The sequence below is a fragment of the Taudactylus pleione genome, unplaced genomic scaffold, assembly GCF_031769625.1.
Source record: "Taudactylus pleione unplaced genomic scaffold, aTauple2 ptg000442l, whole genome shotgun sequence".
NCBI classification, from domain to species: domain Eukaryota; kingdom Metazoa; phylum Chordata; class Amphibia; order Anura; family Myobatrachidae; genus Taudactylus; species Taudactylus pleione.
This window is the reverse complement of record NW_028284844.1, coordinates 962,384-972,960: the sequence shown is the minus strand read 5'-3', so window position 1 is coordinate 972,960 and position 10,577 is coordinate 962,384. Positions and strand designations below refer to the sequence as shown.

Here is a 10,577-nt window from a genome sequence, read left to right as displayed (position 1 = left end):
CAGGTCAAAGGCAAACGCAGGGGGGGTTTCCGTCTGCCTGGAAACCCACCTCCCCAGCACACACCGTTACCATAATAGAAATATAATAAAATGTTACTAGCGCTGCATGTTCTTCTCAGTATCACATATTAAATGTGTCAGCTAGTAATAAATATAATATTAATTATTAATACTGTATAATAATACACTATCCAGTACATAAGGAGACCAATATCTACATATATATGTCCAGGGCAGTGCTAGGTTCTTCTGCAGCTCCCCCAGGCTCCCAAACTTGCTCCCATGCTCTGGAATGGTTCCCACATCTGAAGAAAAACATTCTGCTCAGACAGGATGGACCTACTGCCGTATCTAATGGCTTCCTGTGATCGCTGGTCCTGTATATGCTGGAATTATGACACACAATACACTTTGTATGTAACATATTAAAGCTGGATAAGTGCTAATTATGCCCTCTTCATGGACTGACCACACACACTCTAAAATCCAGCATTTGGAAACCCCCCTCTAGAAATCCTGCGTTTGCCACTGAGCCTCATCTTAACTCTCCCCTCCCGCAGCCTAACCCTCCCTCCTCCACAACCTAACCCTCCCCCTAGTGGCTAACTGTAACCCCTACCCTAAGCCTAATACTTCTCGCTAGGATGTCAGCAGTCAGGATTCTGGAGCCGGGATTCCAACTGCTGTAGGGATTCCGGCGCCGGGATTCTGACCGCTGACTCCATCCCTCAGCGACATATTCTGCAGCGCGGTACAGTAAGATGACAGCCGGCATGCAATGTAACAACATAGCGACCAACATTGGGAGAGAAGGGGAATAAAGCTAGGTGCACACTATGCAATGATCTGTCCGATTAACCGATTTTCAGATGCTCGGTCCGATAATCTCAGAGTGTATGCACAGGGCCCAGGGCCGATTATCGTTCCAAAAGCAGCCGGATCGGATGATTGGATCTGTCCTGCGCCACACATTTCTCCCACATTATATTGTGCACATTATGTAGTGTCTATACATCCCTAATCATCTCTAGCCCATAGTTCATAAAATAAAAAAAATCACCTTTGTGGCGATTATAGATCAAGTAATTGTTTGGATTGGAACGATAAATCACTAGTGTACAGGGGCATAACTATGGGAGACCATGGAGGTGCCTGCTGCCGGGTGCCAGCTCTGAAGGGGCATCTCCTCCATTGCCCACAACATATTCACCCCACTTAGGGCTGTAACTATGTACCCGCAGTGTACCGTAACGGCTGCCCAATACATGGCACCTCTTCCCCGCACCTGAGAAGCCATTATAGACACTAGTGGAGAGCTCTGTGTCAGACCATCAGCTGCCGCCTCCGTCTATAGTCTGTCCCTGCTCAGCAACTTCTTATATCAGTGTGACACGTCCGGCCCCCCCCTCACTCACAACTCTCTATCTCACTCCTCCCTGGCGGCAGCCTTAGCCTCAGACCCAATGCAGCACTCCCTTACCAACAACTCCCCATCCCACTCCCCCCCAAACGTCAGCCCTAGCCGTGGACCCATGCAACAGTCCCGGAGCTCCCCCTTACTCACAACTCTCCATCCCACTCCTCCCTGGTGGCAGCCTTAGCCTCAGACCCAATGCAGCACTCCCTTACCAACAACTCTCCATCCCACTCCTCCCTGGTGGCAGCTCTAACCACGTAGCCGTGCAGCAGAGTCCTGAGTGACGGGCCCGCGCATAAATGCGGCTGAAGGTCTTCTCTGGATGTCAACAAGGTTGCACTGGATGGAGTAGCAGGTAAGAGGGCACAGGAGGCGGGGGCCTGGGGCACCAGCGACTGTCTGGAAGGCACATCTTTGGTGGAGCAACTTCCTGGCATGTGATGCACTCATCAGTAGACTGGGCATATTGTGATTTGTAGTCCCACCACAGTGGCAGTCTTATAGTATATTGACTTAAACTCAGTCCTCAAAGTCCCCACATCAGGTGGATTTCCCCTCCATCAGGGGTATCAGGAGGGCTCCCCACCCCACATCAGGTATCTTTCATCAGGAGGACTCTAAGGAGCTCATTCAGAGCCGCTCGCAAGCGGTTCGATGTTTGCGCATGCGCCGCGTCCGGCGTGCGTGTGCGCGAGCCCCGCTGAGCGACTAAAGTTCAGTCGCTACGAGACGAGGCGGCTGTCGATGGTGAGTGACAGCTCGCCCCGTTTTGTGGGCGGGTATGGGGGGTGGCTGGACAAACATAGGCTTTCCCTTAGGAACACCTGGCATTTGTTGGGCGGGCAAACTGACATCACTACTGATGTCAGTAGTGGGCTTCCTGCTCTATTAGAGCAGGGGGTCCACTCGGCCTTGCGGCAGCCTAGACCCTACCGCAGGGTCTCGTCGCAAGGCCTATGGTCGCGATTATCGCGATGGTCTCTTGGCCGCTCGCACAAGCTGTGGGTGGTCTCCCACAGCTTTGCGAGCGGCCGGAGAAAAATACAAAATAAAATACAAAACGTCCACAGACCCAGCGAGCGGCCAGCGGCTGCGAGCGGGTCTTAATCAGGGCCTAAGCCTCATGCTCATTGCACCATACAGGTCACATTTATCCTCCATGCGCTACAAGTCGCGTTACACCAAATGTTCTACTTGTCCTCAGCACCACAGCATTGCAGGTACAAAATATAATTACCGGACCTGCACTGGTTATTACCGCCAGTGAGCAGAGGGAGGAGACAAAACGTTACAAGCAGCATTGGGCCAGCCTGATGGTGCCCACATTACCCTACAGAATAAAATCAGAAGTACAGTATCTCCCCCATCCTGGCTCCCACAGATGTGATGACACTCTTGTTTAAGAGGGGAGTCACCTAATTGCTGTGGGTACTGCATTAACAAATTACATTTATTGGTGCTGTAATGTGACCCAAAAAGTGTCAAAATAGGCTCAGTACCGGGGTGAGAAAATCCTACACTTTAAATTACTGGCTTGTACATTACCTCCTGCAACTTTCACTAAATGCACAGATGTATATTCCTTGCTACCTCAGTGCTTTACAGCACAGGCAGAGTTGTTTAATGGTGTTGCCCTTAGATATGACACAGTCCTGCCCTGTCTGGATTTTGAGAGCAGCTTTATGTCATATCCCCGAATACAAAACAGCTCTGCCTTATAAGAAAATGAATGACTAAAAAGCAGAGAAGGCAGCTGGGCAGAAAAGTGATGTATTTAGTTCAAGTTGCAGGAGGAACCATGTAAACGGATAAATTAATGTTATATGAAGGTCGATGAGCCTTTAAATGTCAAAATACACATTTCAGATTTGGTTCGTCATTGATTTGAATAATGCGTAAGTAGATTCTGTTTTCAGCCAGGCGCTCGGTGCTTCTCCAGCTTATTCTAACGCTGCGACCATTCTTTATTTTTAATAATCATTATTTTATCCCATCACTTTAATTGTAACTGTTCTATTAATTGCCTGGGGGCAGTTGTATTATTTGTATTTATTTTATTTACGATGCATGATAGATGTGTGCAAAACAAGGACTGATTTATTTCTCATTCTTCTGGATGAGGCGTCTTTATAAATATTCCCATCTGGGAGCAGCCTCACCATAAGCTAGAAGCATTTGGTAAGAGCTGCTTACTGGCCCAGCAAAGCCTGAGGCTCATTCACACAAGTGCTCCTGCTCTCTGCTCAATTAATGTCCATAACTGAGCCAGTGCCTTAGGCCTCATACCCGCTCAATATTTCCTGAGCCAATAAGTGCTACTACAAGTGTGCGTGATAACTATTGTGCATACCGTGAATTAAATGTGTATTTCATATACAGTTCATGTGCATCTAGGGATAGATTTAATATGTTTATTTACGTGTTGGCCTGAAAAAAACACAAAAAACACGTAAACACTTGTTAAGCGCCTTAAACTGACGAGTTCTGGACCAAGAAGCGGGAGAAAAAACCTGCAACGCAAGGGAATTGAACTTAACGCAGAAGGAAACGCAAATGGGTGTTGTCTCATTGATTTGAATGGATTTAATTTTCACATAAGGCCGGGAATTCGAGCATGCGCACAGGTGCCGTTTCGTGCAGACACGGATTCAGAATGTCCGCAGCTGAGTTGTAATGCGCCCTTAGGTGAGCATTGGAAAGAGGCATGCAATGTTCGCCAACTATTGCAACCTCCGCCATCAAATAATGGAAGAACCATTTCCATAGAGCCGGGAACATTGATGGCAGCTTCCAATGTCCTTTCCTACATCAAATACATTTACATGCTTTGGATTGGCATTAAAAACACCAGTAACCTCGTCAATTCAATGCAAGGGGTCTTGAGGATTTAATCCTCGCTGTCTATATAGACAAAGGCCTGTGCTGTGTCTGCCATTTTCCATCAGGTGATGGGCAAGAAACTAGGTTACCTGATAGAGAAACAGACTATAACAGCTGAGGCAAGCGCCCATATATAGTGGGGTTAACGCGGCATATTAGTAACTGCGATATCGCTCATGTGCTCAGCTCCTAACGCTGGACAGTATGCTTATACATTTTGGGTGCTTCACCTTAACCGTGGGGGTCCTGAGCTCTCTGTTATTCTGTAAAATACTAAAACAAAATCATTATTTTAACTGACTGTGGGGCAGATGTACTAAGCTCTGGAAAGTGATAAATTGGAAAGTGATAAACTGCCGACCAATCAGCTGCTAACTGTCATTTTACAAACACAGGGCCTGATTCAGCAAAGATCGCTAGTCTGCTAATACGCACGCAACGCAGTTGGTAATATCACCGGTGATATGCAAATGATTGTATTCGGATTGCGATCGCAGCCTGCCATAAGGACACCCACTTCCCCTTACTCACATCCGTATACTTTAGCAATATTGCTAAATAATCGGTAACATTGAGTAACATCGGATCCATACGCCCACTTGCACAAGCCCAGACCTTACTCAGAAATTGCTAACAGCCACGCACGCTATGAGGCCTCAGACTTTGTATGGCATCGCAGTGGCTAATTTGTGCATGCCCCTGCAATGGTGTGCGAACGCACTGGCACGCCTGCGTCTCCCCGATCATCCCCCCCGTTACCACCCACAAACGTCACTTCCTGTCAATCGCTCTGCGACGGGTCTGCATAGTCACTGCGATCGCAGTCTCCATCGCAGCGCAGTGTGACACAATCGGCAGATTGCCTGTGTATTCACAGTTGCGTACAATAGTGAGTCAGGCCCACAGTCTGTAACATGACAGTTAGGAGTTGAGTGACTGGTAGTTTACCACTTTCCAATTTATCACTTTCCAGAGCTTAGTACATCTGCCCCTCAGTGCCTGATGCAGAGACGGCTGGTAATGGAGCTGCGGTCGCAGTTGGTCTCGTAATGGCGATTGCATAAATACACAAGTGCTAGTCTGACTCTCAGCCATCCTTATGTGCTCAATGGGGCAATGGCGTTCACGAGTGATGAGACGGACACTTTCAGGCTGCGTGCTCTGTACATTTGCGTAATGAAGATTGTAAACACAACATTGACGCAATATCGGTTGCACTATAGGCATTTGCGGTAGCCTATGGTCTACTCTAGATGCTAACCTCAATCCAACTGAACATGCCCTTGCAGCACTGGATTTGTAAATGGGAACGCAGCAGATTCCCAGACATGGGACATGACACTCCCATAACACGCCCATAACACGCCCATAACATGCCCATGACTCCGCCCCTTTTAGAAATAACTGTAGGTCACCTCCCAGGCTCCACCCTGATACGCCCAGGGATCGCAAAGCCCTTCTCAAGTATTAGCAAAATTGCGTACGGCATAGGACACTTGGGTCATACTTACCTACTCTCCCGGAAATTGCAGGAGGCTCCCGAATTTCGGGTAGCCCCCCCGCGCCCCCTGGAAGAGTGTCCAGATCTCCGGTATCCTGCCCACTTCCTAGTGATGTGGGGAAATAATTGCCGGGAATTGCGGCTCAGTATGGAGGCAGCGGGGCTAAAAGACGTGAAAACATGGGGCCTAATGACATGGGAGCCTGGCCACGCCCCCCGAAGTGGCCGGCTGCGTCTCCTCGCTGCTTATGTATAAATGACATAAAGTCTGATTCAGAAGTGGACACTTATCCCATCCCGCTGTATTGTGTACAGAGGCGCCCACCAGCTGCATCTTTAATCCGACACTTGCTTAGAAAGACGCGTCACACACGACCGTCCGTTGGAACTAAGCCGTCGGGACCAGTGAAGCTAATTACAAAGAAGCAGTCGCTGGCTGCGACGCGCCCACAAAATGGTTCACGACACGCCTGCGTTTGACCAGCCACCCCCGTTACCTTCCATAAACGCACACTGACTGTCAATCACTCTGCGTCCCAATACTCGCTACGACCGCTCGCTGCATGCGCTGTACAAAAAAACATTGGGTACTTGCGCAAACATCGGCAAAGCGTCCACTGGGCCTGATTCAGAGCCGCTCGTAAGCGACCGCTCGTTCGCTCCGAGCGATGTTCGCACATCTGCGCATGCGTATGGATCGTAATGCGCATGCGCCAACCAGTCATTGCGGTCGGAAATCGATCGCTCGCAAAATAGCGAGTGCCTCCTAATTTGAGTGACAGGATGAGGCGTTTGTGGGTGGTAACAGGGGAAGGTGCTTGAAAATGGGGAGTGGTGATCCGAACGCAGGCGTGCCAAACGGTCAAAACTGGTGTTTTAAGGGTGTGCATAATTAACAAAGCAGCGTCATCGACCACGTCACTTGGTTGTTTCTTAGCCTGAACTGTTCGCATGATTGCGGTAGGAAAATCCAACCACAAGCACTGCGAGCAGTTCAGACGCCTTTCGATGTACTCGATTAATCAAATAAATAGCGGAGATGACGTAGGATGCGAGCGGCCAGGGGGCGTCTTTACAAAATAGCAAGCGCATGTTTCGTTCGCTCGCTCAGACATAGAGGCGTCAACAGACCGCAAAGAGCGAGTGCTCAATTTAAATATCCGGCCCCTTTTTCTGAACGAGCGAGCGCAAATAGCGTCCGGCTCTGAATCAGGCCCACTGCTCAATCAGGCCCTTAGATACTGCACATAATAGTTTAAAAGAATAGTAAGAACAACAATAGTACATTTTTGCAGGTTAATGTGGGGCAAACGCGTTCACTGACATCGGAGGTGCAGATAATGTTGATGTCGCATGCAAGCAACGCTTTCAGTCTGCGCATGTGTCCGAGATGCACTACATTAACAAGAGATGAGCAGTAACAAAGTGCATTTCCCAACTGATAATGAGATGATCCGCAATCATCTCTCTCAGCACCTGATCATTGGGCCTCATTCAGAGATGTATGTAATCCCAATGGTTACACACATCTCCGATCTTTTATATCTGCGCAGAAGCCGCACTTCACCTGCGTGTGCAGATCTTGGGCAGCGATGTCAGTCATGCTGCTGGCGTTTGGAGGCAGTGCCAGGAAGCGTTACAGAAAATTGGGGGCGTGCTGAAGCCAGTAGCTGCGTCCCTTGACGCAGCCTCACTGGTGTCGGCTGCGTGCTAAACCCTAATGATGCATCCTCGGAAGCAGCAGCGGATCACAGAGGCCAGCAGGGGGCGTCTTTTACCTCAAGACGCCCCCTGCGTCTTTTGCATATTTTAGCACAGCTGCTGCGTACAAATACGCCGCGGAGGTGCTGATTGCGTCCGTCTCTCGATCAGACCGTATACGCTTGTTCTCTTACGGAAAGCATCAAACACTACTGATTTTCCAACACATGTTAGTTTTCATTCTTCCCAACTATGGCCCATATTCAATTAGAGGCGAAAAGTCGGGAAAGTTTCGCCTGTCCGTCTTTCCGCCTCCTTCACCTGTTTCAGAGGCGGAAAATATCCACGCGCGTCCCCGATTTTCTCCATATTCAATTCCTAAACAGGCAAAAACGGAAAGCGGCGAATGCAGAACAGACGGAAAGTACTGTCAGAATTGGGGAAATCAGTCTGTACCCCCCCAAAAAGATGCAGTAACATAGGGGATCAATGTAGATATGTACTAATAGCCCTAATAACAGTGTTTGGGGTACTTAAGTAGTTTAAATTGCTTCTTATTAGCGCCTTTGAAAAGTGGTGAAGAATGGCATAAAGCTGTATTTTTTTGGTGAAAATAAGTAGTCCTGTCAAATTTGGGGTATCTGACAATGGGTGCCAGCATATTTTTATGCCTGTAAAGTGAACTTTAAAAAAACCCTGAAAAACCACCCTCATACATGCACCCGGAATCCCAAAATCACTTGGCCCCTCCTTACAGCAGCCCAAGAAGTCTTTGTTGCAAGCTTTTATAGTTGTTTCCCCACTTTTTACTCTTTTGCCCCCAAAACGAAAGCACTTTTTTGGGGTGTTCTGAGGTAATTTTTTGGTTGATTAGTCCTACGGGGGGCTGTCCCAAGGATTCTGAGTCGTTTCCCCAAGTTTGCACCCTAAAATAACGATTTTGCACTTTTTTCACCTGCTATTCATAGGAGATACTTTTCCGCCTATTACATTGCAGGGGGCGGGATGTGTTAAAGGAAAACGGGGTTTTTACCGCAGTTCCATATGTACTAAGCCCTGGCCACCCTTTTTTCGGCACGGAGAGTAACGCCAGAAAAACCTGGTGTTACCCTATAGAAGCCTATGGGCTTCTTACCGCACCCCGCTCCCGACGGTTAGCCGTCGCCTCGCCGCCCCGCTGTCGCCCAGTGTTGGCCCCCATTCACCTGTACTCCATTATCGCCGGCCCGCACTCCTCCTAGGTCCTCCGCCTCCTCCTAATCTTCTTCCGGGTGCAGGGAGGAGGAGGATGAACCCGGGGCTTCCTGCACATGTGACCAGCAGGAAGCTCCCAGGGCTCGGAGGGGACGGGGTCCCACGGAGACCCCCTCACCCGGCGTCGGCTGCTTCGCAAAGGGCAGCTCTTATTGCAAGATCTGTCCTTTGCGATACTAATCGCATATGTTAGTACATATGCGATTAGTCAGGTTGCGGTGACTGGCGGAATGGTCACCGCAACCATAGTACATCCTGCCCATTGACTTTCCGCCTAGGCGAAGTCGTCCTAGAATTGAATATGGAGATACTTTGAAAACAGGCGGAAAGTCCGAATCCGCGGAAACTTTTTTCCAAACAGCACTTTTCGCCTCTAATTCAATCCGGGCCTATGGTGGCATCTGCATATTAGAAAACGTGTCCGAAGCAAAAATAAATGTTCCCATCAGATAATATTCTTTTTAAAGGCAGCACTAGGAAGGTGCTGTGAGGATACGTGGCCGCTAGGTGGCGCTGCGCGCACTGCACCTCTCCCCCTGGCTCTGCTGCTGCTGCCGCTTTCCCTGCAGAGAGTTTGGAAAGTGACAAGTGAATGGGGGATGAGAAAGTTGGGAGAGAGGGAGGCAGAGGGAGTCAGAGAGTAAAACCAGCTCCGACCTTTCACAGCCCTCCGGAAAGGAGGAAAATCTTTGGCTCCATAAACCTCATCAGCCAGAGAGACAGAGAAGGAGGCGTGCAGCAGCCCCGGGAACACTGCAGAGACTACCCAGAGGCACAGGGGGGCATCCCAGGGAGAGAGAGGGGACCCTGAATCCAGGCGCTGCGGATGTTTTGTTGCAGATCCACGGGGATGTACCCGGGCACGGAGAGGAGGAGATGCCCTTGGTCATTGTTACTGTCTGCCCTTGTGCTGGACATCAGCCTGGGAGGCTCAAGCACACAAGGTAAGGGGCATCTGGCTGGACAGGGGTTGGTGCTTTGGGGGGCAGGATGCCCTAGGTGACCTGGACCAGACCATATAACATTCACTTACAGGAGGGTCACTCACATAGACAATGATAGGTGCCACCTTTATGCACAATAGATCACTAACATAGACTACATGGGCCAGTCCTGTCCAGGAGGGGCCACTACCAGGCACAGGAACACATCACCCTCCTACTCTCCCCATCCTATGTATGATTCACACAGTGACATGTTTATGAGCAGCTACACTGAATGCTTGTTACAACCTGGGCTCCCAGTCACACAGGGCCCCGGGGCCTCTAACACATCTTTTAATGAGATTTATGTCTGAAATGTATTTTATGCTGGTGCATTTGTCAGCTAACCCCTCTGTGTCATGGCAGTAATCAGATGTGTAGTGTAATTATTGCTAGTTATCAGTTATCACTCTCTTTACATTGTTGTTTGCTGACTGATGAGCTGAAACTTTTGGTGAAGTTGGAGTGTAGGTTGGAGAGTTTGCACCCTGTACAATGATGCATGGGACAGTGGCTGTAGGTTGGAGAGTTTGCACCCTGTACAATGATGCATGGGACGGTAGCTGTAGTTTGGAGAGTTTGCACCCTGTACAATGATGCATGGGACGGTAGCTGTAGTTTGGAGAGTTTGCACCCTGTACAATGATGCATGGGACAGTGGCTGTAGTTTGGAGAGTTTGCACCCTGTACAATGATGCATGGGACAGTGGCTGTAGGTTGGAGAGTTTGCACCCTGTACAATGATGCATGGGACAGTGGCTGTAGGTTGGAGAGTTTGCACCCTGTACAATGATATATGGGACGGTAGCTGTAGGTTGGAGAGTTTGCACCCTGTACAATG

The 10,577-nt window shown here is 49.1% G+C and overlaps 1 protein-coding gene across 2 annotated transcripts in view; it reads left to right on the top strand.

The window, feature by feature from the left end:
* Positions 1-9,484: 9,484 nt before the first annotated feature.
* The window catches only part of ROR1 (ROR family WNT receptor 1), a 328,168-nt gene continuing 327,075 nt past the window's right edge, over positions 9,485-10,577 (top strand). For both annotated transcript variants that reach the window (XM_088447813.1, XM_088447812.1), the window contains exon 1: positions 9,485-9,697. In XM_088447813.1, the coding sequence (XP_088303939.1) occupies positions 9,580-9,697 (118 nt within the window). In that variant the 5' untranslated portion in view covers positions 9,485-9,579. The remainder of the gene's footprint in view (positions 9,698-10,577) is intronic.